At 39.0% G+C, this 23,417-nt stretch overlaps 1 protein-coding gene across 4 annotated transcripts in view; it reads left to right on the top strand.

Annotated features, from left to right (window-relative positions):
* The window catches only part of LOC127957854 (amyloid-beta A4 precursor protein-binding family A member 1), a 64,764-nt gene that overhangs the window by 32,958 nt on the left and 8,389 nt on the right, over positions 1 to 23,417 (top strand). For 3 of the 4 annotated variants that reach the window (XR_008153870.1, XM_052556564.1, XM_052556563.1), the window contains exons 3-12: positions 4,425 to 6,082; positions 12,501 to 12,611; positions 17,166 to 17,205; positions 17,335 to 17,480; positions 19,372 to 19,404; positions 20,147 to 20,233; positions 21,311 to 21,496; positions 22,149 to 22,328; positions 22,440 to 22,652; positions 22,771 to 22,890. Coding sequence is in view for 3 of the 4 variants with exons in the window: in XM_052556564.1 (XP_052412524.1) it covers positions 4,493 to 6,082; positions 12,501 to 12,611; positions 17,166 to 17,205; positions 17,335 to 17,480; positions 19,372 to 19,404; positions 20,147 to 20,233; positions 21,311 to 21,496; positions 22,149 to 22,328; positions 22,440 to 22,652; positions 22,771 to 22,890 (2,706 nt within the window). In the remaining variant the exon portion in view is untranslated. The remainder of the gene's footprint in view (positions 1 to 4,424; positions 6,083 to 12,500; positions 12,612 to 17,165; positions 17,206 to 17,334; positions 17,481 to 19,371; positions 19,405 to 20,146; positions 20,234 to 21,310; positions 21,497 to 22,148; positions 22,329 to 22,439; positions 22,653 to 22,770; positions 22,891 to 23,417) is intronic. The other variant, XM_052556565.1, reaches the window with a different exon arrangement.

Raw genomic sequence — 23,417 nt, 5'->3', positions numbered from 1 at the left:
GTAAAAAATAATTTTAGAATTTGTTTTAAATGTCATTTGTTTATTGAATTAGATCTTTTTCTCAAACCATTGGCAAATTGTTGTTCTGAAGAAGTATCATGCTTGGTTTTCCAGTTAAAATTAATTAATTAATAAATAAATAGACATCTTTATAATGGGAAAAACCTGTTTCAAGGAATATATTTCAAATTAATTGAATTTACTACAAAAGATATTTCTCAAAACATTTGGCAATTTTTTATGTTCTGAAAATATGTTGTGCCTGGTTTCCCAGTTAAAATAAATAACGATAGAATTTTCTGTAACAATATTTATCATTATTTTCCTGTAAAAAAAAACAAGCAAGAAATATTTATGGGAGAAGCATAATGTTGTGTGGGTGCTTTAGTGCACCTTTCTTTGGTATGTATGGTTGTTCTGACTCAAATCATCAAGGTTGTTGCCCTCAGGATTTTGTACATGTTTTGAACTAGTAGTTTTCAAACCTGTCCTGGAGGCACCCTGCCCTGCACATTTTGTATGTCTCCCTTACTAAACACACTCAAATCAGGTCTTGCAGTCTCTACTAATGAGCTGATGATTTGAATCAGGTGTGTTAGGTGAGGGAGACATGCAAAATGTGCAGGGCAGGGTGCCTCCAGGACAGGTTTGAAAACCACAGAGAGGGGAGCTCACTGTCATTTCATTTCCTGTGGCATTCCAGCACCTTCTCACGTCTACACCAATTACTGCTGCCTTCTGATGAGTACGCTATGCGCGCTGTCACTTTTGATCACACCTCACAGGAACACGAGCACCGTGACTTGTTTCTGACGTGATATCTCTAACAACATGCCATATACTGTCATGAATGGAAACAGACGTCACGTTTGCAGCAGTGACTCATGTATCAGTAGGCCGTATGCTGCTGCATGTTTATCTCACCTCTCCCCTCTCCTTATTGGTTTAGAGACACTGCTCTTCATTCTAGGTCATCTCAAGTGCTGTATGAGTGTATGAGTGGTGTGGTAGTGTGAAAAATCATGTATTAACCTTTTCTGTGTAAAATTCTAAATTAAAATTGTTGTTGCCATTGCAAAGTAATGCTTAAAATGCAAGAAAAAAAAAGATTATTATAAAGTATTCACTATTAACTAAGAGTTTCCCCTCACTAAACTCGTAATTTGGTGCTTATTGAAAGACATTTAGTTGTTTGTAGTAGTTATGTTTAGGTATTGGGTAGAGTTAAGGAATCTAGAACGTTTATGCAAAATTCTAGAATTCGTATTCTAGAAGTGCTCTTCATTAACTGTAAGCTTTTCTACTCACCACGGGTGTTTTGCTCGTTCATTCTCGTAAGTGTCTTCACACCACCACAAGCGCACCTGAGCATGGCTTTACAGAAACTCGCTGATCAGATCACAAAGACAGCAACAACACCCGGACTCTGTTTTAATCATTCTCTGAGATTTTAATAAAGCAAATCTCTCCCGTGAGCTGCCAACATGCAGACAGCATGTTACATGTCCCACTAGAGAGTAATATATTGGATCACTGTTACACCACAATAAAGGATGCGTATCAGAGCTTTTCAGAATAATTTCTTTTTGTCACTCTGATCTCCTTTTCAAGTGTGTATTTGGCCTGTTTATACAAGCCTCTGTCCCCCTTCCTGTAAGCATTTCCCATGGACAGCTTTAGGGCTCTCTGATCACTGTTTGGTTTGGTTTCTTAAACCAACCTACAGGCAGAAACTGAAATCTGCTAAACCTGTAATAAGGACTGTAAACAGATAGACTTATGAAACAGAGCGGGTTTTACGAGCCTGTTTCAACCTCACTGATTGGAGTGTTTTTGAAGCTGCTGCAAATGATCTGGACAGAGACTGTAACATCATAAATCAGCCTCTGTCAGGCCAAAGAAGATGCTTACAGGAAGGGGGACAGAGGCTTGTATAAACAGGCCAAATACACACTTGAAAAGGAGATCAGAGTGACAAAAAGAAATTATTCAGAAAATCTAAGGATTAAATTATCTTCCAGTGACTCAACATCTGTGGAAATCTCTGAAAGACATCACTAACTACAAGACACCATCCCCCAGCACTGTGGAGAATCAACAACTTGCAGACAATCTAAATGAGTTTTATTGAAGTTCTGAAAAAACATCCCGCACCTGTTCTGGACACCTCTCCACACAACCATTAACACTTCCTGAAACCCCTTTCCCCCACACCTGCACTTCAGATCAGCAAAGATGATGTGCGCCAGGTCTTCTGGAAGCAGAAGAGAAAGAAAGCACCATTATATTACACCAGCCTGTCTTTGAAACCTGTGCTGACCTTCAGTTTGCCTACAGAATAAACAGTTCTGTGGATGATGCAGTCAGTATGGGACTGCATTATGTTCTGCAACATCTAGACAGTACAGGGACTTATGTGAGGATCCTGTTTGTGGACTTCAGCTCGGCTTTTAACACTATCATCCCAAACCTCCTCCTGCCCAAAACAACTCAGCTCTCTTTGCCCACCTCCATCTGTCAGTGGATCACCAGCTTCCTGACAGACAGGCAGCAGCTAGTAAAGCTGGGGAAATTCTCATCCAGCACTCACACCATCAGTACTGGCGCCCCTCAGGGATGTGTCCTCTCCCCTCTGCTCTTCTCCCCCTACATGAACGACTCCACTTCAAAGGACCCCTCTGTCATGCTCCTAAAGTTTGCAGATGACACCACACTTATCGGCCTCATTCAGGACTGTGACAAATCTGCTTACAGACAGGAGGTTAAAGAGCTGGCTGTCCGGTGCAATCTTAACAACTGCACCAGACAACAATAATTGTGGAACACACAACACTTTTTATACTCATATATACTTATCTAACACAAATACTTAGTTTACATTTCGAATTTGCATGTAATATACCTGTACATACAATTGTCAATCTGTATATTTTTATTCCCTATTTACTTGTTCTATTTTTATATTTTTATTATCTGTTTTTGTCATTCTGTTGCTCTGTGGAAGCTTCTGTCATGAAAACATATTCCTCGTATGTGTAAACAAACTCTGCAATAAAGCTCATTCTGATTATGATTCTAATATGCACTTTATCAGTACTAATAAATAGTCAGTTGCTAGTAATATTGTGAAAATATTGTGAAAATAGTGAATAGTGTTCTCTAATCTAAAGTGTTACCTTTTTTGTGGTAAGCAATGTTGTCACAAATATTTTTTGTTAATTTAGCTTTGGTATTGAACTACCAACCATCATGCCCATTCCTATTTTGAGAACCTCCTATTATGTTCACAACAATGTGTCACTGTACCCTACTCTACTCTGGCACGGTTTGTATAAGTAGGTCACATGTAGTCTAGTCTAGATAATAGTGCTGTCTTTAACTTGTACCGAATGCACATGAATACCTTCAGTAGCTCATTCAGACAAGTGTTAATGTGAAAACATGAGCAGTCAGCTAGCTTGACAAGAGTTTGAATGCTAGTTCTCTTATTAAATTGATTGTTATCTTATTCAGCTTATTTTGTGATGCTTACCAACTCATAGCTGATGTATGAAAGTGGAGGCTTGGGGATTTTGTACAGCTCTTTGCATTTCTAGCTGTTATGTGTGGATAAATTGTAAACTCAAAGTAAAGGCAGGTATAAATATTTAAATACTTCTGCTACCAAACATAATTGCCTTAATTTAATTGATTTTGACTGAATGTAGGAGCTTTTCACTGATTGGTGCATGTGTGAATATTTTCATATCTTTGTATATCAACTACAGTACAGAGGTACTTGATATGTGGTAGCATAGTAAATGTCACAATGAATAAAACATCAACTACAACAAGGTCAAATAATGGATTTTCCCCCTGGTGATTGTTCAGAAATTTGATTGGAGGTGAACTAGTCTTAATTCATATTGGAAAACATAGAATCTAATGAAGCCCAGACTAGTGCCCCAAGCATATTATATTGCTTAATGACATTTTGTGATGTATATTAGTATATTATAGTATTTCATTTCTTGTGGTATCTCATAAATTCTGTACACCTTTATACAGACAGAAAGCACATTATATCAAGATCAAGTAAAATGCTGTTTTAAATAGTTTAACAAGTACCGTAAGAAGTACCTTTTTTATGATTTTGTCATAATTTCCATATTAATCTCATTTTAATCTTTTTTGTAAAACCTGTGTGAAAAATTAAACAGGTTTTGCAAAAAAAAGATATATATTTTAAATAAAAACATTTTACAAGAGTACTATTCATTTCTTTGTATTTAATACCTGAGAGAAAAAACTATGTAATACTAATTTACTGTACGTAAAACTGTGTAATACCTGAGTGCACCTTTAATGGACTGCTTCAATGATCTTGCTCACCAAGTTGTTACTGTTTAAATGTATATATATCTGTTTGTTTGTTTTTTCTACAGGTGGTGCTTGAGCGAAGTCCCACTGGGAGAAGTAATGCTCTGTTTGTAGACTTTCCCCTATTCCAATCATGAGCCACCAGGAGGCGCTGCATGGCCAGGAGTTGAGAGAGGCGGCTGAGGCAGACTTGGAGCGCCGGGGCCCCGAGGGCCAACAGCCCCCTTCATCCCACCGTAGACACCATGACAATGGAGATGGCAGCTCCCGCTCCGGTCGACCCCGCAACCACCACAGCTACCATGGTACAGAGAATAATCACTACCAGTCCCACCAGCAGGGGGCCCCACGCTATCGCAGGTATGAGGGATCTAACGGAGGGACGAACCGCACGCGTGCTGCAAGGAGAACTGCAGAAGAAGGGGACACTCAGCAGCAACCCGTTCAGCAGCCCATACCGAGACCTGCAGTGACACGCTACCGCAGACAGGGAGACAACGAGGCCCGAATCCGGGCTCAGCAACAGAGACAGCGACAGCGGGAGAGGCAGCAGAGAGATGCAGAGAGAGCCGAACAGCACAAACTGGAACATCAACAGCCTCTTGGCTCACCTACACAAGCCATGCCGCCCAGTAGAGAGCCGGAGGAAGCTGAGGAAGATGAGGGCGACGGCGGCAGTGCTTTGGCCCGATCTGCCAGCACCGAGAGTGGCTTCCACAACCACACAGACCGGGCTGAGGGGGATGCAGTCATGGTCACGGAAGCAGAGCCTGAAGATGAAAGCACATACGGTATCCCGCTTCGCCCGGAATCAGAGGAGTACACAGAGAGCGCAGAGTCAGAGCAACAGCATGGTGGTCCAGCTTACCTCCAACCCCAATACCCACCTCAGCCTCCGCCGCTACCTCGAGAGCCCCTGCCCAATGCTGAGAGGCCCCATGATGCAGAGACGCTAAACCCCAACTACTCTAATTATGTTTACACTCAACCTATATACCGCAGTCCCACCGGAGCAGAAGAGAGCCGTGAAGGTGGAGCAACAGAAGATGAGGCGTACTCTGAGCCCTATGCTGAATACACCCTTCAGGAGCACGTTTATGAGGAAATCACGGACGCACCCTCAACCAAAGCTGAGGGACAGACTCCGCAACAATGCAGGGCAGAGTTCAGGCTCTTCGATCGTGACCTCTACCAGCAACAGGAGGCTGTTGGGTCCAGGCTCCACCACTACGATGAGCGATCCGACGGAGAGTCGGACAGTCCTGAAAAGGAAGCAGAGTTTGCCCCATACCCCCGTGCTGACAGCTGCGAACAGGATGAGGACATTGACCAGATCGTGGCAGAGGTGAAGGAGAGTCTGAGCTCACAGAGCCTGGAACGTGTCGCCATGGGCCTAGACAAGGACGGGAACGAAAAAGAAGAGTGGCCTGAGTCAGAGTCCCATGGTCAGATGGATGAAATCAAACCCAATGAGCCAATGGGCGACGAACAGCCCCCTAGAAGTCCCTCAGAAGAGCCAACTCCAATTATAAAGAGCAGTCGTGAGAAGAGAGATGCAATCTCACTAGCTATTAAGGACATCAAAGAGGCAATTGAGGAGGTGAAGACAAGGACGGTCCGTTCGCCCTACACGCCAGACGAGCCCAAAGAACCCATCTGGGTAATGAGGCAGGACCTGAGTCCTACAGCAGAATCTGACCTGCAGCCGTCTCTGGGGGCTGATGTGAGTATGAGCTGTTCTCATTCTGTTGATGTTATGTAGCATCATCACTGCTGTTGTTTTCACAGTTTTATTTTTGTAGTAGAACCTTGCTTACAAAGTTTCACTTTAAGGGACAGTTCACCTAAAAAAATAAAATAAAAAAAAATTATGAAACCATATACTCCTTTTTCCAGCCCATAGGACTTTGGTTAACCTTTGAAACACTAATGAATATATTTTTAATAAAACCTGAGAGGTTTCGTTCTCTCCATTGAAAGTCCAAGCTACAAACCTTTAAAAAAAGATCATAAAGGCCTGTTTATCATAAAAAGCAATCATATCTTATCATGGGACTTGAAGTAACCACTCAACTCATATGGATTGAATTTATGGTACCTTTTACAACCTTTTTGGATCTTGGTTACCTGCACTGTCAGTGGCAGAACAGAAACTTCTCAGGTTTCATTACAAATATTTTAATTTGTGTTTTTAAAGGGTTTGTTCAACCAAAATAAAAATTCCATCATTTTATTACTCACACTCATGCCATTCCAAACCCATAAGACCTTCATTCAACTTCATGAATTAAGATATTTTTGATTAAATCTGAGATTTTTTTGACCCTCAATAGACAGCAAGGGTACTACCATGGTCACATAGAAACGCAGTGATGACATCATTAAAATAATCCATGTGACATCAGTGGTTCAACCCTAATTCAAAGCATGCGCATGCATTCCCCTGCTCAAGAACCCACCATATATATTGTGTGCGTCATAGTACTCTCCATTACGGCGGAGGATAAGAATGAAGGGAAAATAATTGTTGAAGTCACTATTTTTGTTTTCTTTTCACACAAAAAGTATTCTCTTAGCTTTGTAAAATTAATGTTGGATGTCACATGGACTGTTTTAGTGATGTACTTACTATGTTTTTGGGCCTGGCAACTTTTCAGTTGCATTGTTCTTCATGGAGGATCAGGAAGCTCTCAAAAATGTGATAAAAAATATCTTAATATGTTCTCAAGATGAAGAAACGTTTTTTGGTTTGGAATGAAATGTGGGTGAGTAAACAACAGGATTTTCATTTTTGGGTGATCTTTCCTTTTAAGCACATTTACTGTACATTACGCATTTACATTCTTCATCTGTCTTTCCAAGTATTCATGACACAATGCATCATCAAGTCAAGTCAAGTAACCTTTATTTATATAGCGCTTTAAACAAAATACATTGCGTCAAAGCAACTGAACAACATTCATTAGGAAAACAGTGTGTCAATAATGCAAAATGACAGTTAAAAGCAGTTCATCATTGAATTCAGTGATTTGAAGGATTAAATACGTCACCTACACTTTCCCTTTAGAGCAAGTGCTCAACTCAGAGCAGTTGTAGCCTAGGTCAGACTTAGCAAAAACTGGATGAGTACAATTTCAGCTGGACTAAGCCTTTTATGCTGCTTTTACAATTAACAATTTTAGCCCTGATTCTCCAGCTGTTTCTCCAGCCTTGATTTGCTCACAGTTAGTAAACTGAGCCTTAAAATCACAGGCTTGTTCACATGATGATCACAATGTGTGAATTTTTAAGGATGTGATCTGAGAGATGTGTAGCAGAAGCCCAAAAGCAGGTTACATTTCTAGACTTGCCTGCAACTCCTGCAGTCATGCAGTGTCAAATTTATTTTACATTTGCTGGATTTGAAGTTGTAAAATATGTGGCCAGCATTAGTCTGACTGAAATTTAACTGATGAATAAAGAAATATGTATAAGATCCTGTCATTGTTATAGCAAACTGCCTTTAAATCTAATATCACAAAACTAAATAGCAAAAAGAAACCCCCAAACATTCAATAGTTAGGTGAATCTATTTTTTTCTCCCACCCCTAGCGGGTTGACTGTATAATTTTAAAATGTAAAACAAAAACAGAATGGTATGATCGTAGCATTGTGAAATTATACTAAATAAATAATCTGCAAGAAACAATCAGCTGATAGTCTGAAAGATAATGCAAATTCACTCTCTGCCAGCAGGTGGCGCTTATAGAACAGCAGCGATAGAAAGTTTCCTTGGTTACTGCTGTGAACAAAGCAGATCTGCACTCAAATACTACATTAATATGCATAAAGTATAAATGGAGGTGAGATAAAAAGAAAATACCATCTTAACTTTTCTGAGGACATTCAGTTTCCTTCAGAGATACATTCATATAAAACCCCCACTCCCAATTCAGTATTTAAGATTTTCTATGTTCTTCCAATATTTCATGCATTGAAGTGAAGTGAAGTGAAGTGAAGTGACATTCAGCCAAGTATGGTGACCCATACTCAGAATTTGTGCTCTGCATTTAACCCATCCGAAATGCACACACACAGAGCAGTGAACACACACACACACTGTGAGCACACACCCGGAGCAGTGGGCAGCCATTTATGCTGCGGCGCCCGGGGAGCAGTTGGGGGTTCGATGCCTTGCTCAAGGGCACCTAAGTCATGGTATTGAAGGTGGAGAGAGAGCTGTACATGCACTATCCCCACCCACAATTCCGTCCGGCCCGAGACTAGAACTCACAACCCTTCGATTGGGAGTCCAACCCTCTAACCATTAGGCCACGACTTCCCCAAAACGGAACTTACATCGGATCGACGTTACCCACCCCGGATTCGATCCCACGCCCTCTCGGGTCTGGGACCAGTGCCTTAGCGAAGTGCGCCACATTAGTTGTGGCCAGTGACCTTGCTTTGCCTGCTACAGTATTTTCTCCTCTTTGCATTTGTATTCAACATCTTCTGTTAATGGCTGTTTACACTTGTTTTTTTGCCCAGTCAAATAATTAGTTGTGTGTCTTTAATAGTTCTCTAATCATTAGTCAGAAGTATATGCAGTTAATAGGGATCTTGTCAATTGTACATTACTTAGACATTTATGCCACTTTTTTTTTTTTTTTTAATTCATGCTGTGTACATAATTCAGACCGGTTTACCAGTTATATATTAGACTATTTAATAGATCTTTATTAGTATTCGTTTGTTTACTAGTGTTTACTGTTTATAATTTATCAGTGCCTAATTTTTAAAAGCCTACTTAAAATTATGAAATGGATATTTTTCTCTGTCTGCAATCAATAGTTAAGTGTGATACAATGCTGTATGAGACAATGCTACCAAGTCTATTTGCTCCAGCAAACATAGCAATGTTTTAAAAGCTCCATAGAGCCAAAGTGTTCACAGATTTCAGGGAAACCAGCCTACAAACGGCTACAATCAGCCTACAAACGACTTATTTACAAGTTTATATCTGCACTTGAAACAAGGAATATAAGAAAGTTTTGTCATGGAGAACATTTAGTTGAATAGAGTAAGGCTTATTTGCCTAAATGCAGTTTACGTTCAGTTAAATATTTGCAGCAGGTGCAGCAAATGACAAAAACAATCTCTAGAGGAAGACATGTACAGTTGCATTGTTGTTCTGCTCGGCTGAAACAGTCTTCCTTTGTGAATCGCATCATTCCTCTGGTCCTGACTTCATCGCTCTTTCACTCTTCTTTTCTGGAGAGGATGGTGACACACGCTAGTGTCTGTCTGTCTCATGAGTGGTGCCTGCCACGGCACCGGACAAATTGCATGTCTCTAGAAAATGAAAACTGCTCACACTCATAGAACGGATCTCCTTTTCCGTGGCATGAAGGGCTCATCTGTATTCTGTGAGTGCTACGCATGACCAGCGTCTGCAAATGATGCTGTCCTGCTCCTCAGCCACAACAGACGTGGTCTGAACTGAGCAGAGAGAGAATGATGAGCTCTCTGTGTAAGGCAGCAAAATTACCATGCCTTTATTTAATTTGCTCTCACTCTTCTCTTTATATCATCCCTTCTTTTTTTCTTCCCATTAGCTGTGATAAGTATTACCCATTTTATAAACATGAGTAGATGTGATTCAAGTGTGCCTACGGTTGGTATTAAATTCAATGGTATCATCTCATGATGTGTGCTTGAGATTTTAGATCTGTTTTATTTTTTTTATTTTTTTTTTCATTTATGTAATTAATAGATTCAGTGCTGCCTAATTCCCTCAATCACAGAAATAAACATACTGTCTCACTAAACAAACAACTCAAAGCCCAGCTCCTCTGTTACCTATTTCGACAGTGTTAATTAATCACCATTGTTTGTCTGAGCAGTATTCATGAGCACAAGGCCTCATTTGGAAGCAGTTCTTTGGCATCAAGGGCTTTTGGCAGTCTGATGAGAGTGAACATTTCATTGTGCATTCAGAGAAAAAGTAAAGAATTGCACTTAATTGAAAACTCCCAGTGTGAGTTTAAAGAAGACACCAGCCTCAACCCACTCCAATTATGCTGAATTTGTAAATGATTGTGCTGATGATATATTTTCAGGGTTTATGTGTAGCTTATTATTTTTATTCTCATATGCCACAAGATATTTGTATTCAGGTCACTGTGGAGATTGTGTTTCCTATAGTGTTTGTAGTACTTAGTACTACAAAGCTTTAGCTTTAGTTTATTTCAGTTTTAGTTTTAGTATGAATTAAATTTAGAACTGTTGCTTTTGCAGCTAAAGGCTGGATTTAACAGATTCCGCAAAAGAATTGCATAGTGTATAAAAGGCACATACTCCATTTTTTTTTGCTTCAGACTCTGAATCCATCCAGTCAGAGGATATCAAATTTCCACTACTGGAAATGTCAGATTTTTGTACTACCTATTTCATTACTAATTATATTATTAGTTAACAATCTGTTAATTTGAAAGTTAATTTGATTAACATGAATTTCATGAATTTGTTTGGTGTGTGTTTATTTATTGAGAGCAGCAGTCAAACTCCAAGTTTGTGTAACAACCTGGTGAACTCCAGCATGTTTTGAGATGATCCAAAAAGCATCTTCAAAATTTCACAAAGTACTCACGTTTGATTCATGACCCAGAAATAAAGCAGCATCCTAAATGTTTCTCATTGACTTCATATCATAACATTTCCTCTGTTTTAAAACTTAAAAATCATTAGTGATTCTCAGCTTCTCCAAACTTAAAAATCATCATCTTCATGGTCTTTGTCCTGATTATTGTAAACGATTCCTGGAGATTTTCTTTGAGTTTTGAACGTTCAAGAATCTTCCAGATATCCCAGAACACCCATTAAAGCTGTTCTGAACTTGGTGGTGTCCTGCCCGCTTCCATTCCCTGTAGTTCACAGGATTTGAGAATCAGTTATTTCTCCCCTCCACAATATGATTTATTTAGTGCAGTCAAGAGACACAGAAAGAGACGGCCTGTAAATAATTCAGCAAGGCTCATATAACACCAGAGAAGAAAAACCGCCTTCTTCCCCTGCCCTGCATTAATGCTTAACATGTTTGATATGTATTCATTTATTGTAAGTATTATACATGCATTTGCAAAAGCTCACTGTATGGGTAATGTCAATTTGAGTGTGTGATGAATTCAAGTATAGTGAAACGCTGAGTAATTTATTAATAGTGACTTTTAATAGTATCAGCTTAGATCATTATTAGTGCTGCTTATTACACATGCGACATGATACTTTTGCAAAAAAGATACTTTTGATGTTTTTCCACACAATAGCAATGATGTTACATAGTGTAGTAGTTTCTGACCCAAGACACTCTTGAGCAAATCTGTTCCAGGAACAGTTTTCCTACAGGGCTGTAACAGGAGCCGTGTTCACCTCTGTTGTCTGGAGCCATTGTGAACTTATCAACGTGAGTTTGATGAGAGGCTCTTATGTTCTTCTCTCTCGTAGTCTGGTCCAAAGAGCAACATCTGCTTTAGCACTTGATTTGAGTGTATCCTGTGGAAGAACATTTTTCACTCCAGTTCTTTTAAGCGCTTATTGATATGGAAAATTTTTGGATGTATCAGGTAGATCGCCGCCATGGTGATGAGGTGAGGAGTTAATTGTGTAAATGTGCTCAGGCTTTATCTTTCAATGTTTCGGTATTTTATGAATGTTAATTTGACTGATAATCCATTGTGGGACTGTGCAGTATTTATATGTTATTACAAACAATGAACAGAAAATCTTTTAATATTTTATCGTAATGTGCTCTTGTTGCGTGGTCTGGTTTTCTGAACCTTTTGCCAGCAGCAGTCATTAAACATACTTCTGGCTGAAACTTGACAGTTTAAAATTGTCACATTTATGCATTTATTTTTATTTTATCACAGTCTTTTTAATCAAAGTCATTGCTTTGTTTGTAAAATTGTATTCAATTGTACTTTTGTTTATTTGTTTTATTAATTCAAAAACCTTCAAGACTTTAATTGAGCTAATGTATTCCAAATGTTACATGAGTAAATGTAGCTTTTGTATTTTTCAATCAGTTGTCCAAAATAATAGACTGTAAAGCATGTATTATTATGTATGAATGTAGTATTAATGAATATGTCTCTTTTGTCCAGTCACCAGGCTCAGGCTCCACCTCCCCACAGGGGGCGGAGTCTTCCAGCCGTCACCTGCCATCACACGAGGGGAGTGACAGCTTTGAGTCTCCGTCTCCAGCCAGTAAAGAGGTAGGAGACCATGAATAAACCTCTTAAAATGTGCTGAAATTGGAATATTCTTAATTATTCTTGGTAATAATATCCAGTAGGTGCTCTAGGAACTTAATTAGACACATATTACAGACCACAGCATTAGAGTCCTGATTCAGTCTTCACTTATTATAGTTATTATAAATTATCCAAGATGTTGTTAAAATAGATTAATTGGAGCAGATAAAGTTTAAAACTATTATTTTAAAATTAAAGTTTTGCTGATATGTGTGTGTGTGTGTGTGTGTGTGTGTGTGTGTGTGTGTGTGTGTGTGTGTGTGTGTGTGTGAAATAGCAAAGAAAACAGGATCTCAAAACTTAATAAACATTTTTAAAAACAGATCAAATTTTTTTTTTTTTTTTGATTAGCTAAACCCTCAATAATGTATCTTTAAAAAGCCCAAGAGATGGCATTTATGATCTCTGAGAAATTAATTAACAAACGTATAGTATGCTGAGAAGTATTATGCTGTATATCTATATAATACTTCTCTGTATACTGTGCTTTTGTTTTATTTATATTTATAATGTCCCTTGGCAGTTCTAAAATCACTGTAAAACATGGCTTCTTGGGACTTAATGATTATATTATATTATATTATATTATATTATATTATATTATATTATATTATATTATATTATATTATATTATATTATATTATATTATATTATATACCCGATTCCAAAAAAGGAATGGAATAATTTACAAATCTCATAAACTTATATTTTATTCACAATAGAATATAGATAATATATAAAATGTTAAAAGTGAGACATTTTGAAATGTCATGCCAAATATTGGCTCATTTTGGATTGGCTACAGATTCCAAAAAAGTTGGGACAGGTAGCAATAAGAGGCCAGAAAAGTTAAATGTGCATATAAGGAACAGCTGGAGGTCCAATTTGCAACTTATTAGGTAAATTGGCAACATGATTGTGTAGAAATAGAGTCTCTCAGAGTGGCAGTGTCTCTCAGAAGTCAAGATGGGCAGAGGATCACCAATTCGCCCAATTCTGTGGTGAAAAATAGTGGAACAATATCAGAAAGGAGTTTCTCAGAGAAACATTGCATTGAGTTTGAAGTTATCATCATCTACAATGCATAATATCATTCCAAGATTCAGATAATCTGGAGCAATCTCTGTGAGCATAATGGTCAAGGCCGGAAAACCATACTGGATGCCTCTGATCTTCGGCCCTTATACGGCACTGCATCAAATACAGGAATGCTACTGTAATGGAAATCACAACATGGGCTCAGGAATACTTCCAGAAAACATTGTCAGTGAACACAATCCACCGTGCCATTTGTCGCTGCCAGCAAAAACTATAGAGGGCAAAAAAAAAAGCCATTTCTAAACATGATCCAGAAGCGCAGGTGTTTTCTCTGGGCCAAGGCTCATTTAAAATGTACTGTGGCAAAGTGGAAATCTGTTCTGTTCTCAATCAAAATTTGAAGTTCTTTTTGGAAAACTGGGAAGCCATGTCATCCGGACTAAAGAGGACAAGGACAACCCAAGTTGTTATCAGCGTTCAGTACAGAAGCCTGCATCTGTGATGGTATGGGGTTGCATGAGTGCATGTGGCATGGGCAGCTTACACATCTGGAAAGGCACCATCAATGCTGAAAGGTATATCCAAGTTCTAGAACAACATATGCTCCCATCCAGATGTCGTCTCTTTCAGGGAAGACCTTGCATTTTCCAACATGACAATGCCAGACCACATACTGCATCAATAACAACATCATGGCTGTGTAGAAGGAGGATCCGGGTACTGAAATGGCCAGCCTGCAGTCCAGATCTTTCACCCATAGAAAACACTTAGCGCATCATAAAGAGGAAGATGCAACAAAGAAGACCTAAGACAGTTGAGCAACTAGAAGCCTGTATTAGACAAGAATGGGAACACATTCCTATTCCTTAACTTGAGCAACTTGTCTCCTCAGTCCCCAGACGTTTGCAGAGTGTTACAAAAAAGAAGAGGGGATGCCACACAGTGGAAAATATGGCCTTGTCCCAACTTTTTTGAGATGTGTTGATGCCATGAAATTTTGATAAATGATACATTTTCTCAGTGTAAACATTTGACATGTCATCTACATTTACATTTACATTTATTCATTTTGCAGACGCTTTTATCCAAAGCGACTTACAAATGAAGACAGTGGAAGCAATCAAAAACAACAAAAAGAGCAATGATATATAAGTGCTATAACAAGTCTCAGTTAGGTTAACACAGTACACGTAGCATGGGATTTTAAATAATATAATAAAAAACAGATAGAATAAAAAAATAAAAGAATAGAGCAAGCTAGTTAGAGGTCTTTACACATACACACACACATACATATACAATTGCATAATAAATTAAAAGAAAATATAATACAAAAAGATTAGAAAGGTAGCTAGATTTTTTTAAAGAATAGAATTAGAATAGTGAGTGTTAAAGTTAGAGGGTCAAATAAAGATGGGAGAGATGGGTTTTAAACCGATTCTTGAAGATGGCTAAGGACTCAGCTGCTCGGATTGAGTTGGGGAGTTCATTCCACCAGAAGGGAACACTTAATTTTAAAGTCCGTAAAAGTGACTTTGTGCTTCTTTGGGATGGCACAATCAAGCAATGTTCACTTGCAGAACGCAAGCTTCTAGAGGGCACATAAGTCTGAAGTAACAAATTTAGGTAAATGGGTGCAGAGCCAGTGGTAGTTTTGTAGGCAAACATCAATGCCTTGAATTTTATGCGAGCAGCTATTGGAAGCCAGTGCAAATTGATAAACAGGGGTGTGACGTGTATTCTTTTTGGCTCATTAAAAATTAATTTTGCTGCCGCGTTCTGAATTAATTGTAAAGGTTTGATAGAATTGGCTGTAAGACCTGCCAAGAGAGCATTGCAATAGTCCAGCCTGGACAGAACAAGAGCTTGAACAAGGAGTTGTGCAGCATGTTCCGAAAGAAAGGGCTTTATCTTCTTGATGTTGATCGGACAGTTTTAGCAATGTGGTCTGAAAAGTCAGCTGATCATCAATCATAACTCCAAGGCTTCTAGCTGTTTTTGAAGGAGTTATGGTTGATGTGCCTAACTTGATGGTGAAATTGTGATGGAATGATGGGTTTGCTGGAATCACAAGCAGTTCTGTCTTGGCAAGGTTGAGTTGAAGGTGATGGTCCATCATCCAGGAAGAAATACCTGTTAGACAAGCTGAGATGCGAATAGCTACTGTCGGATCATCAGGATGGAATGATAGGTAGAGTTGAGTGTCATCAGCATAGCAGTGGTATGAAAAGCCATGTTTCTGAATGACAGAACCTAATGATGCCATGTAGACAGAGAAGAAAAGTGGTCCAAGAACTGAGCCCTGAGGCACCCCAGTAGTTAGATGTTGAGACTTGGACACCTCACCTCTCCAAGATACTTTGAAGGACCTATCTGATAGGTAAGACTCAAACCATTGAAGTGTGGTTCCTGAGATGCCATTTGCCAGTAGGGTTGATAGGAGGATCTGGTGATTAACCGTGTCAAAAGCAGCGGACAGATCAAGCAGGATAAGTACTGAAGATTTGGATTCTGCTCTTGCCAGTCTTAGAGCTTCAACAACTCAGAGCAAGGCTGTCTCAGTTGAATGTCCACTTCTGAAGCCAGATTGGTTGCTTTCAAGGAGATTGTTGTATGTGAGATATGTAGAGACTTGTTTGAACACAGCTCGTTCAAGTGTTTTTGCAATAAAAGGAAGAAGGGAAACTGGTCTGTAGTTCTCTAAAAGAGATGGGTTGAGGTTGGGTTTCTTAAGTAGTGGAGTTATACGTGCCTGTCTAAATGATGAGGGAAAAACACCAGTGTGGAGGGAAGTGTTGATGATGTGAGTGAGTGCAGGTACAACTTCAGGAGAAATGGCTTGAAGGAGATGAGATGGAATAGGATCAAGCGGGCAAGTTGTAGGGTGATTAGAAAGGATGAGTTTTGAGACTTCTGCCTCAGAGAGTGAAGAGAAGGATGTAAATGAGTGTAAGTTTGCTGGTGATATGAGCTTGACTGATTGTGGTGTGGAAAATTGTGCACTAATGTGTTTAATTTTATTAATGAAAAACATTGCAAAGTCGTCAGCTATTAGAGAGGAAGCAGGAGGGGGAGGAGGCGAATAAGGAAGTGAGGAAAATGTTTTAAAAAGCATGCAAGAGTTAGATGAATTGTTAATTTTGTTATGGTAGTATGTCATTTTAGCAGAGGAGACATTAGTAGAGAAAGAAGATAGCAGTGACTGATACACAATAAGGTATCAATAATTTTATTCATCTATATTGTATTCTGAATAAAATATAGAAATTTGAAACTTCCACAGCATTACATTCTGTTTTTATTCACAATTTGTACAGTGTCGCAACTTTTTTGGAATCGGTTTTGTATATTATATTATAATTTATTTCTTCAAATGGTACCAGTTCAGTCTATTATGAAGTCCCATACCTAAAAATAACAGCTTGCTTTGAAGAATGTTGTATTGAGCCATTTGTGTGCCTGTTCTTGTATGTGCAGTCGAGGAGAAGTCTTGCTTCATTCCCAACATATGTAGAAGGTAAGAAGATCTCCTGTTATTTCATTTTATTGTTGCATTACCTATTCCCGTTCAGGTTCTCAGCTACTGCAATGAATCCTGATAGCACATCCTAGACATGTTTTGAAATGTTCCTCTCCTCTCTGTTAGTACCAGGCCCATGTGACCCAGAGGACCTCATTGACGGTATTATCTTTGCTGCTAACTACCTGGGATCCACTCAGCTGCTCTCAGACAAGACACCCTCCAAAAATGTGCGCATGATGCAGGCTCAGGAGGCTGTGAGTCGCATTAAGGTGAGGTGAAATGGTTCTGTCTTTACTCCGTTGTTGTAAACTTCATTGTAAGAAGTAAACCTGAGCTTCTATGAATCTATCTCAAGAAATTTCCGAAGCAATACATGCTTCAGGAGCAGCATAAATGTTCCAAGAAACCAAAAGTGACAGATTTAGGGAAAAAAGAATGGGATTTCATAAGAAATGCAGAGCTATGTTCTATACGAGGTGTATATTTATTGCGCAAGCATTTTATTCCTTGGATACAACATGATGAAGTTGCGTTTTGCAGTCTTATTTTGTTGTTCAAATTGAAATGTGAGCTCACAGCAGATAAAGAGAGGTGATCGTAAAACTAAGAGTGTGTGAGGTCCTCTTGCGGTAATGAAATTATTCTGTAGTCAAATGCAGGGACCTATCCCATGATTCTTGTTCCTAAGGGACCAGAGACATTTACCACCTCCCTCTTCTTCATCCTCCTGATGCATAAATCAGCCATTCGCCCTGTCAGATGCATTACTCAGCATTTTTGACCTGCACCTTAAAAAATGCAGTGAGCCCAGCACCTTTGCCATTTAGTGTTCCTTCAGCATGTCCCTTTGTATGTTCATTTTGTGTTCAAATGTTCAGTTACAGATTGCTCTGTGCTACGGCACACAACAATATCGGAATGCTTAATAGCAAATTATTTTCATTTTGAGGTCACTGAATGGAAATTAGCATTGAGTTCTTTAGTTTTATTAGCTTTGCTGGAAATATCAGCTTGGATTTCAATGCCTGTACAAATGTATTTTCCTTTTTCATCATCAAACTGACCAAGGTAGCCTTACGAGACAAGCTAGTAATACTAGTACAGCAGTATAATGATGATACTAGCATTGCATACTGTATTAAGATTCAAGCTGAATATTATAAGCTGATCATTTTGTACTATTTGCTTTATAATACAAATGAAAAACTGAAAACTTACAAGTACATTTTGGCACCAAAACCAGTTAGTTAGTTCCTCCTACCAGTTAGTTAAAGGGTCCCTCAAATTAATTTTGGTCAAATAGTGGTGTGTGATATTTCTGGAATAATAGTCAAAATGCAGTACTGTGCTGTTGTAGACTGTCTGATTTTATGGGAGTCTGGGACGTTCTCACATTTTAAACGACGTAACCTAAAAAATGCATTTGTGAAAGCTCCCTCTTAGAATGGATCAGCACATGCGTATGGGCTATACAAGTACCACCATATTTTATTCTGTGTGTGTTCTCAATGAAAGATGATCATAGGTTATGAATTCTTTGTTTAATTGGGTCACACCTCATCTGCATGTGTGAGACGCCGTACTTTGTCCCATACACAATCATGAGCTCAAATTGAGTGAGGGTATTTTTAGGAGACTGTCAGTTGCAATGCAGTATATAAGGCAAGTGTAAATTGCATGCATCTGGAGAGATGTCTGAATCAATACACCCTGCCTCAGCTGCCATGACGTAGATCTTTCTTAGATGGCCAGTTCGATGCGTTATCACAGCCTGCTGGCAAGTTTGAACATGTTCTTAATCTAATTTTCAGCTGAGCTCATCTATGCCCTGTATAGTTGATGTTTCATGAACAGGACATTCTGTAATATAAAACCAATATTTGGCATGATATTAAAAGTACAAATGGGCCACCTGGTGGATGATGGCACAAATTACTATGAAATGAAACCAAAGGCAACATATTGTTGCAGGGTGGTGTCTAGTAAGCTTGGCTTGATGTCATCCAGGTCCATTCTAGTCACCTCACACCAATGTATTTCCCAGAAGACACTTTTCAGATGCAGCTTATTGAGCAGAAAGATTCCCCAAATGTGATTGGTCTCGCTGAGCTCTGCGTTATCTAACAATGTTCCTGTCTTTGTTTGTTCCATGCTAAGCAGACGGCCCAGAAATTAGCCAAAAACAGGAAGAAGGTGCAGTAATCGCTCATGGGTTTGGGTTTTGTCTTTATTTTTGTTCTTCGTCGTCTCTTTTTGCCTGGTTTCAGCACTTCCGTGTTTTCATATTTCCTGTCGCTCTGCCATTTTTCTGGATCCAGCAATGAGTCATGTATCTGTGTCTGTCCGCACAGTCTGTTAGCCATTGTTCATTCCACACCAAACATTACCTCCGTTTTACCACCAGATCTTACATGGGGAGGTTGTGGAATGAGTTCATGTCAGGAAAGTCTAGTTTGCTGGATACAGAAAATGCGGTGATCTTTACTTTCATCTTCTTTGTATTCTGTATTTTTTTCTTTCTGAGGTACTGTACTGTGCTGTGTTTGTGACTGTTTTTCAAGGTGCTCATCTTGCACAGCATGTTTTACTCTTCTCTTGATCTTTTTTATTCGGCCTGTCATGCACTTGATGGAAAACTCTCAGTTTCTCTCTCTCATATCTGAAACTCTTCAAATGAAGAACAAAACTAACCAAACTCACCCCATGCCAACTTGCAATACTAGCTGGCTTTAAACGACAAACACAGGTTATCAGAGTTACACAATGAAGGAGAGAGTGTAAAAGAATTTGAATCTCTTGGCCAAATGTTGTCGATGCTAGATGTAAGCTCCTTCATGGCATCTCTGGGCCTTGTCAGCTCTCTCTCTTTCTGTCTTTCTGTCATTCTATCTCTGTCTCTCTCCATGACTGATATTGTGTGGTTTTCTGTCTTCAGGCTCCAGAAGGTGAAGCTCAGCCCATGACGGAGGTGGACCTCTTCATCTCCACTCAGAGAATAAAAGTGCTCAATGCAGACTCGCAGGTACTTATGAACTTAATTTTGGTTTCACCCACTAACTGTGCTAAGACAAGTAGAACCATTTTACCAAAACTGTGCAAAATACTGGTGCAGAGCACAAGGAGGCAGTGTCCGGACAGAATATCCATGTCTTACCGAGGTCATGAGGATTCAAATTTTTCTTGATCATTTACATTTAGTCATTTAACAGACTCTTTTATCCAAAGTGACTTACAAATGAGGACAATAGAAGCAATCAAAACCAACAAAAGAGCAATAATAACCAGGTGCTAAGACAAGTCATGGTACATCTAATGTTGTACATGTAGCAGGTTTAAAAAACAAAATAATGTATATATACTTTAAAATAAGGCAAGTTGTAGAATACAAATGGAATAGAGAGTGCAAGTGTTAGTGGGTCAAGTTTTTTAAATAAAAATAGAATAGAGAGGGTCAAGTGTACGGTAAATGGAAGATATGTTTTTTAAGCCATTTTTTGAGGATGGCTAAGGAATCAGATTGAGTTGGGCAGGTCATTCCACCAGGTGAGAACAGTTAAGGTAAAAAGGAAAAAAAAGAAAACCTATACTGCTGTTTAAAAGTTTTCAGATGTTTTTCATTTTCAAAGAAATTAATACCTTTATTCATCCAGGATGCAATAAATTGAACAAAAGTGACTGTAAAGACATTTATAAGTTTTTTTTTTACTTTCTGTTCATCAAGGAATCCTTATAAAAGCACATGACAGGAATAAATTGCATTTAAAAAAAGAAAACATTTAAATCGTAATTACTGTACTTTTTAGCCTTTGTGAGCATAATAGACTTTTTCAAAAACATCTTTTGTAAACGGTAGTACTAAACAAATGGCTATTTTGCTAGGTTCAGATTTTTTTTAAAAAACTATATAATTTATCATTATATCAGTAATACATGACTTGCTGTGATTTCATATTTTTCTATGATTTCATATTTTTTCTATTAATTTTGGATGTTTTTTTATTGAAAAATTATTTACACATTTAGAAAACAAATTGTAGTGTAGAAATGGATTGAGTATGGAGAGTTTTTCGGACCATTACAGTCATCTTCTGATTCGCAGGACACTATGATGGACCACCCTTTAAGGACCATCTCCTACATCGCTGATATTGGGAACATTGTGGTGTTGATGGCCAGAAGGAGAATGCCTCGCTCCGACTCTCAGGAGAACATGGAAGCCTCTGACCCAGCTCAGGACGAGAAGCGCCAATACAAGATGATCTGTCACGTGTTTGAGTCTGAAGATGTGAGTGTGACCTTATCAAGCTCCTGCTAAATGAGGCTGTCAGAGTGACACTTTCAATTTATTGCTTCAGCACTGTAAAATGGTCTAACAGATTTACACACTTTGCCATACTGCTGTTGTTGCATTTTATGAAAGCAATAAGCCAGTCTAGTGCTTTGACCACGGTAAAGGAGAGTTCAACCACAACACAAAGCCCTTTATACTTTTTCCACATTTCATCCTCCATATTGGCCTCATTTTTCTTAGTCTCCTCACGTTGTTTCCCAGCATGTTCAATATTTCACATACTGGGCATTGTGGTGACCTCTAATAGCATTTATCCAGATGGTGTTCCTGGGCATCTTGCTGTGTGGGTTGAAGCAGTAGACGGGAAGTGACCTTTTCTCTGTTCAGCTGCAGAAGCTGTTTGAATTTAAAGAGCCTGTATATGTCACAGCGTGTGTCACAGCACAGCATCCAACAGTGACATGAGGGCAAAGAGGCATGTATGCGGCTGTCCTGAGGAACGCCACCCTTGTCGTCTTTCGACCCTCATGTGTAGCTGTTATGTTTTCTTCTAAAAATGGCTAGATGAATCAAATCGTAAGCATACAATGTGCAATGAAATATGTTAGTTAAGGAATAAATTGTGAGTTTTTCTGTTTGTGCTCAGGCTCAGCTCATAGCTCAGTCCATTGGCCAGGCTTTCAGTGTGGCGTACCAAGAGTTCCTGCGTGCCAATGGCATCAACCCAGAGGATCTGAGCCAGAAAGAGTACAGCGACCTCCTTAACACACAGGACATGTACAACGATGACCTCATTCACTTCTCCAAGTCTGAGAACTGCAAAGATGTAAGTGGGCAGCCCATGCCTGGTGGAAACAGAAAATTACTGTGAAATTTTGAGAATTTGCCTGGATAAAGTCAGAATTATCAGTAAAAGTGGTGTGTGTGTGCACTACAGGTTTATATAGAGAAGCAGAAGGGAGAGATTCTTGGGTTGGTGATCGTGGAGTCGGGCTGGGGCTCTATCCTGCCCACGGTTATTATAGCAAACATGATGCACGGCGGCCCGGCCGAGAAGTCCGGCAGACTGAACATCGGGGACCAGATCATGTCTATCAATGGCACCAGCCTGGTGGGGTTACCCCTCTCCACCTGCCAGAGTATTATCAAGGTACAGCGGGTCCAAAATCAAGTGGAATGAAGTGCATTAATGTTAATTCATTTAACTCTGAATTTATTTGTAATTTTACATTTAATTTATTGCGTATAACAATGCTCCCATCTTCTAGGGACTGAAGAACCAATCCAGAATAAAACTTAACATTGTGAGATGCCCACCTGTGACCACTGTCCTCATCAGAAGACCAGACCTGAGATATCAGCTGGGATTTAGTGTGCAGAATGGCATTGTGGGTATTTTGAGAAAATCTTTTTCACATTTTACATTAGATAGATTGGTTAATCTATCGGCATATATCTGTATGTATATTGAATTGTGCTTACTCATATTCTGTATTTTATATTACCTTTGCCTTCATCTAAAATTCAGATTCAGATAAGGTTCAGAGAATCTTTCTTTTATTGTCCTCAAGAAGAGGAAACTTGTTTTCACAGACTGTACCCGGAGCTGTAGTACACATAATACAGACTGATTTTCCACCAAATACTAATGTACTACACACATTTACTCCAGAAACAACATAATAAACACATCCTGCACCAAATATACAGCAGCACTCTTACACGTATATTAGCCGGAGGCAATAGCAGCAACAAAACAATATCGATTTTAAATTACACATGCCACAGTTTCTGTGAATTTAACACTCTAATGGCCGAGGGTACAAATTTTACCCTTATTTGTGGGATACCTGTTTGTATCTACGGCCTGAAGGAGGAGGATAAAGCAACAAATTTAGAGGATGGCTAGGGTTTT

Source organism: Carassius gibelio, chromosome B5, assembly GCF_023724105.1.
Source record: "Carassius gibelio isolate Cgi1373 ecotype wild population from Czech Republic chromosome B5, carGib1.2-hapl.c, whole genome shotgun sequence".
Taxonomy (NCBI): Eukaryota; Metazoa; Chordata; class Actinopteri; order Cypriniformes; family Cyprinidae; genus Carassius; species Carassius gibelio.
Note: the sequence above shows the minus strand (reverse complement) of the source record. Positions and strands in the feature narration are given on the sequence as shown.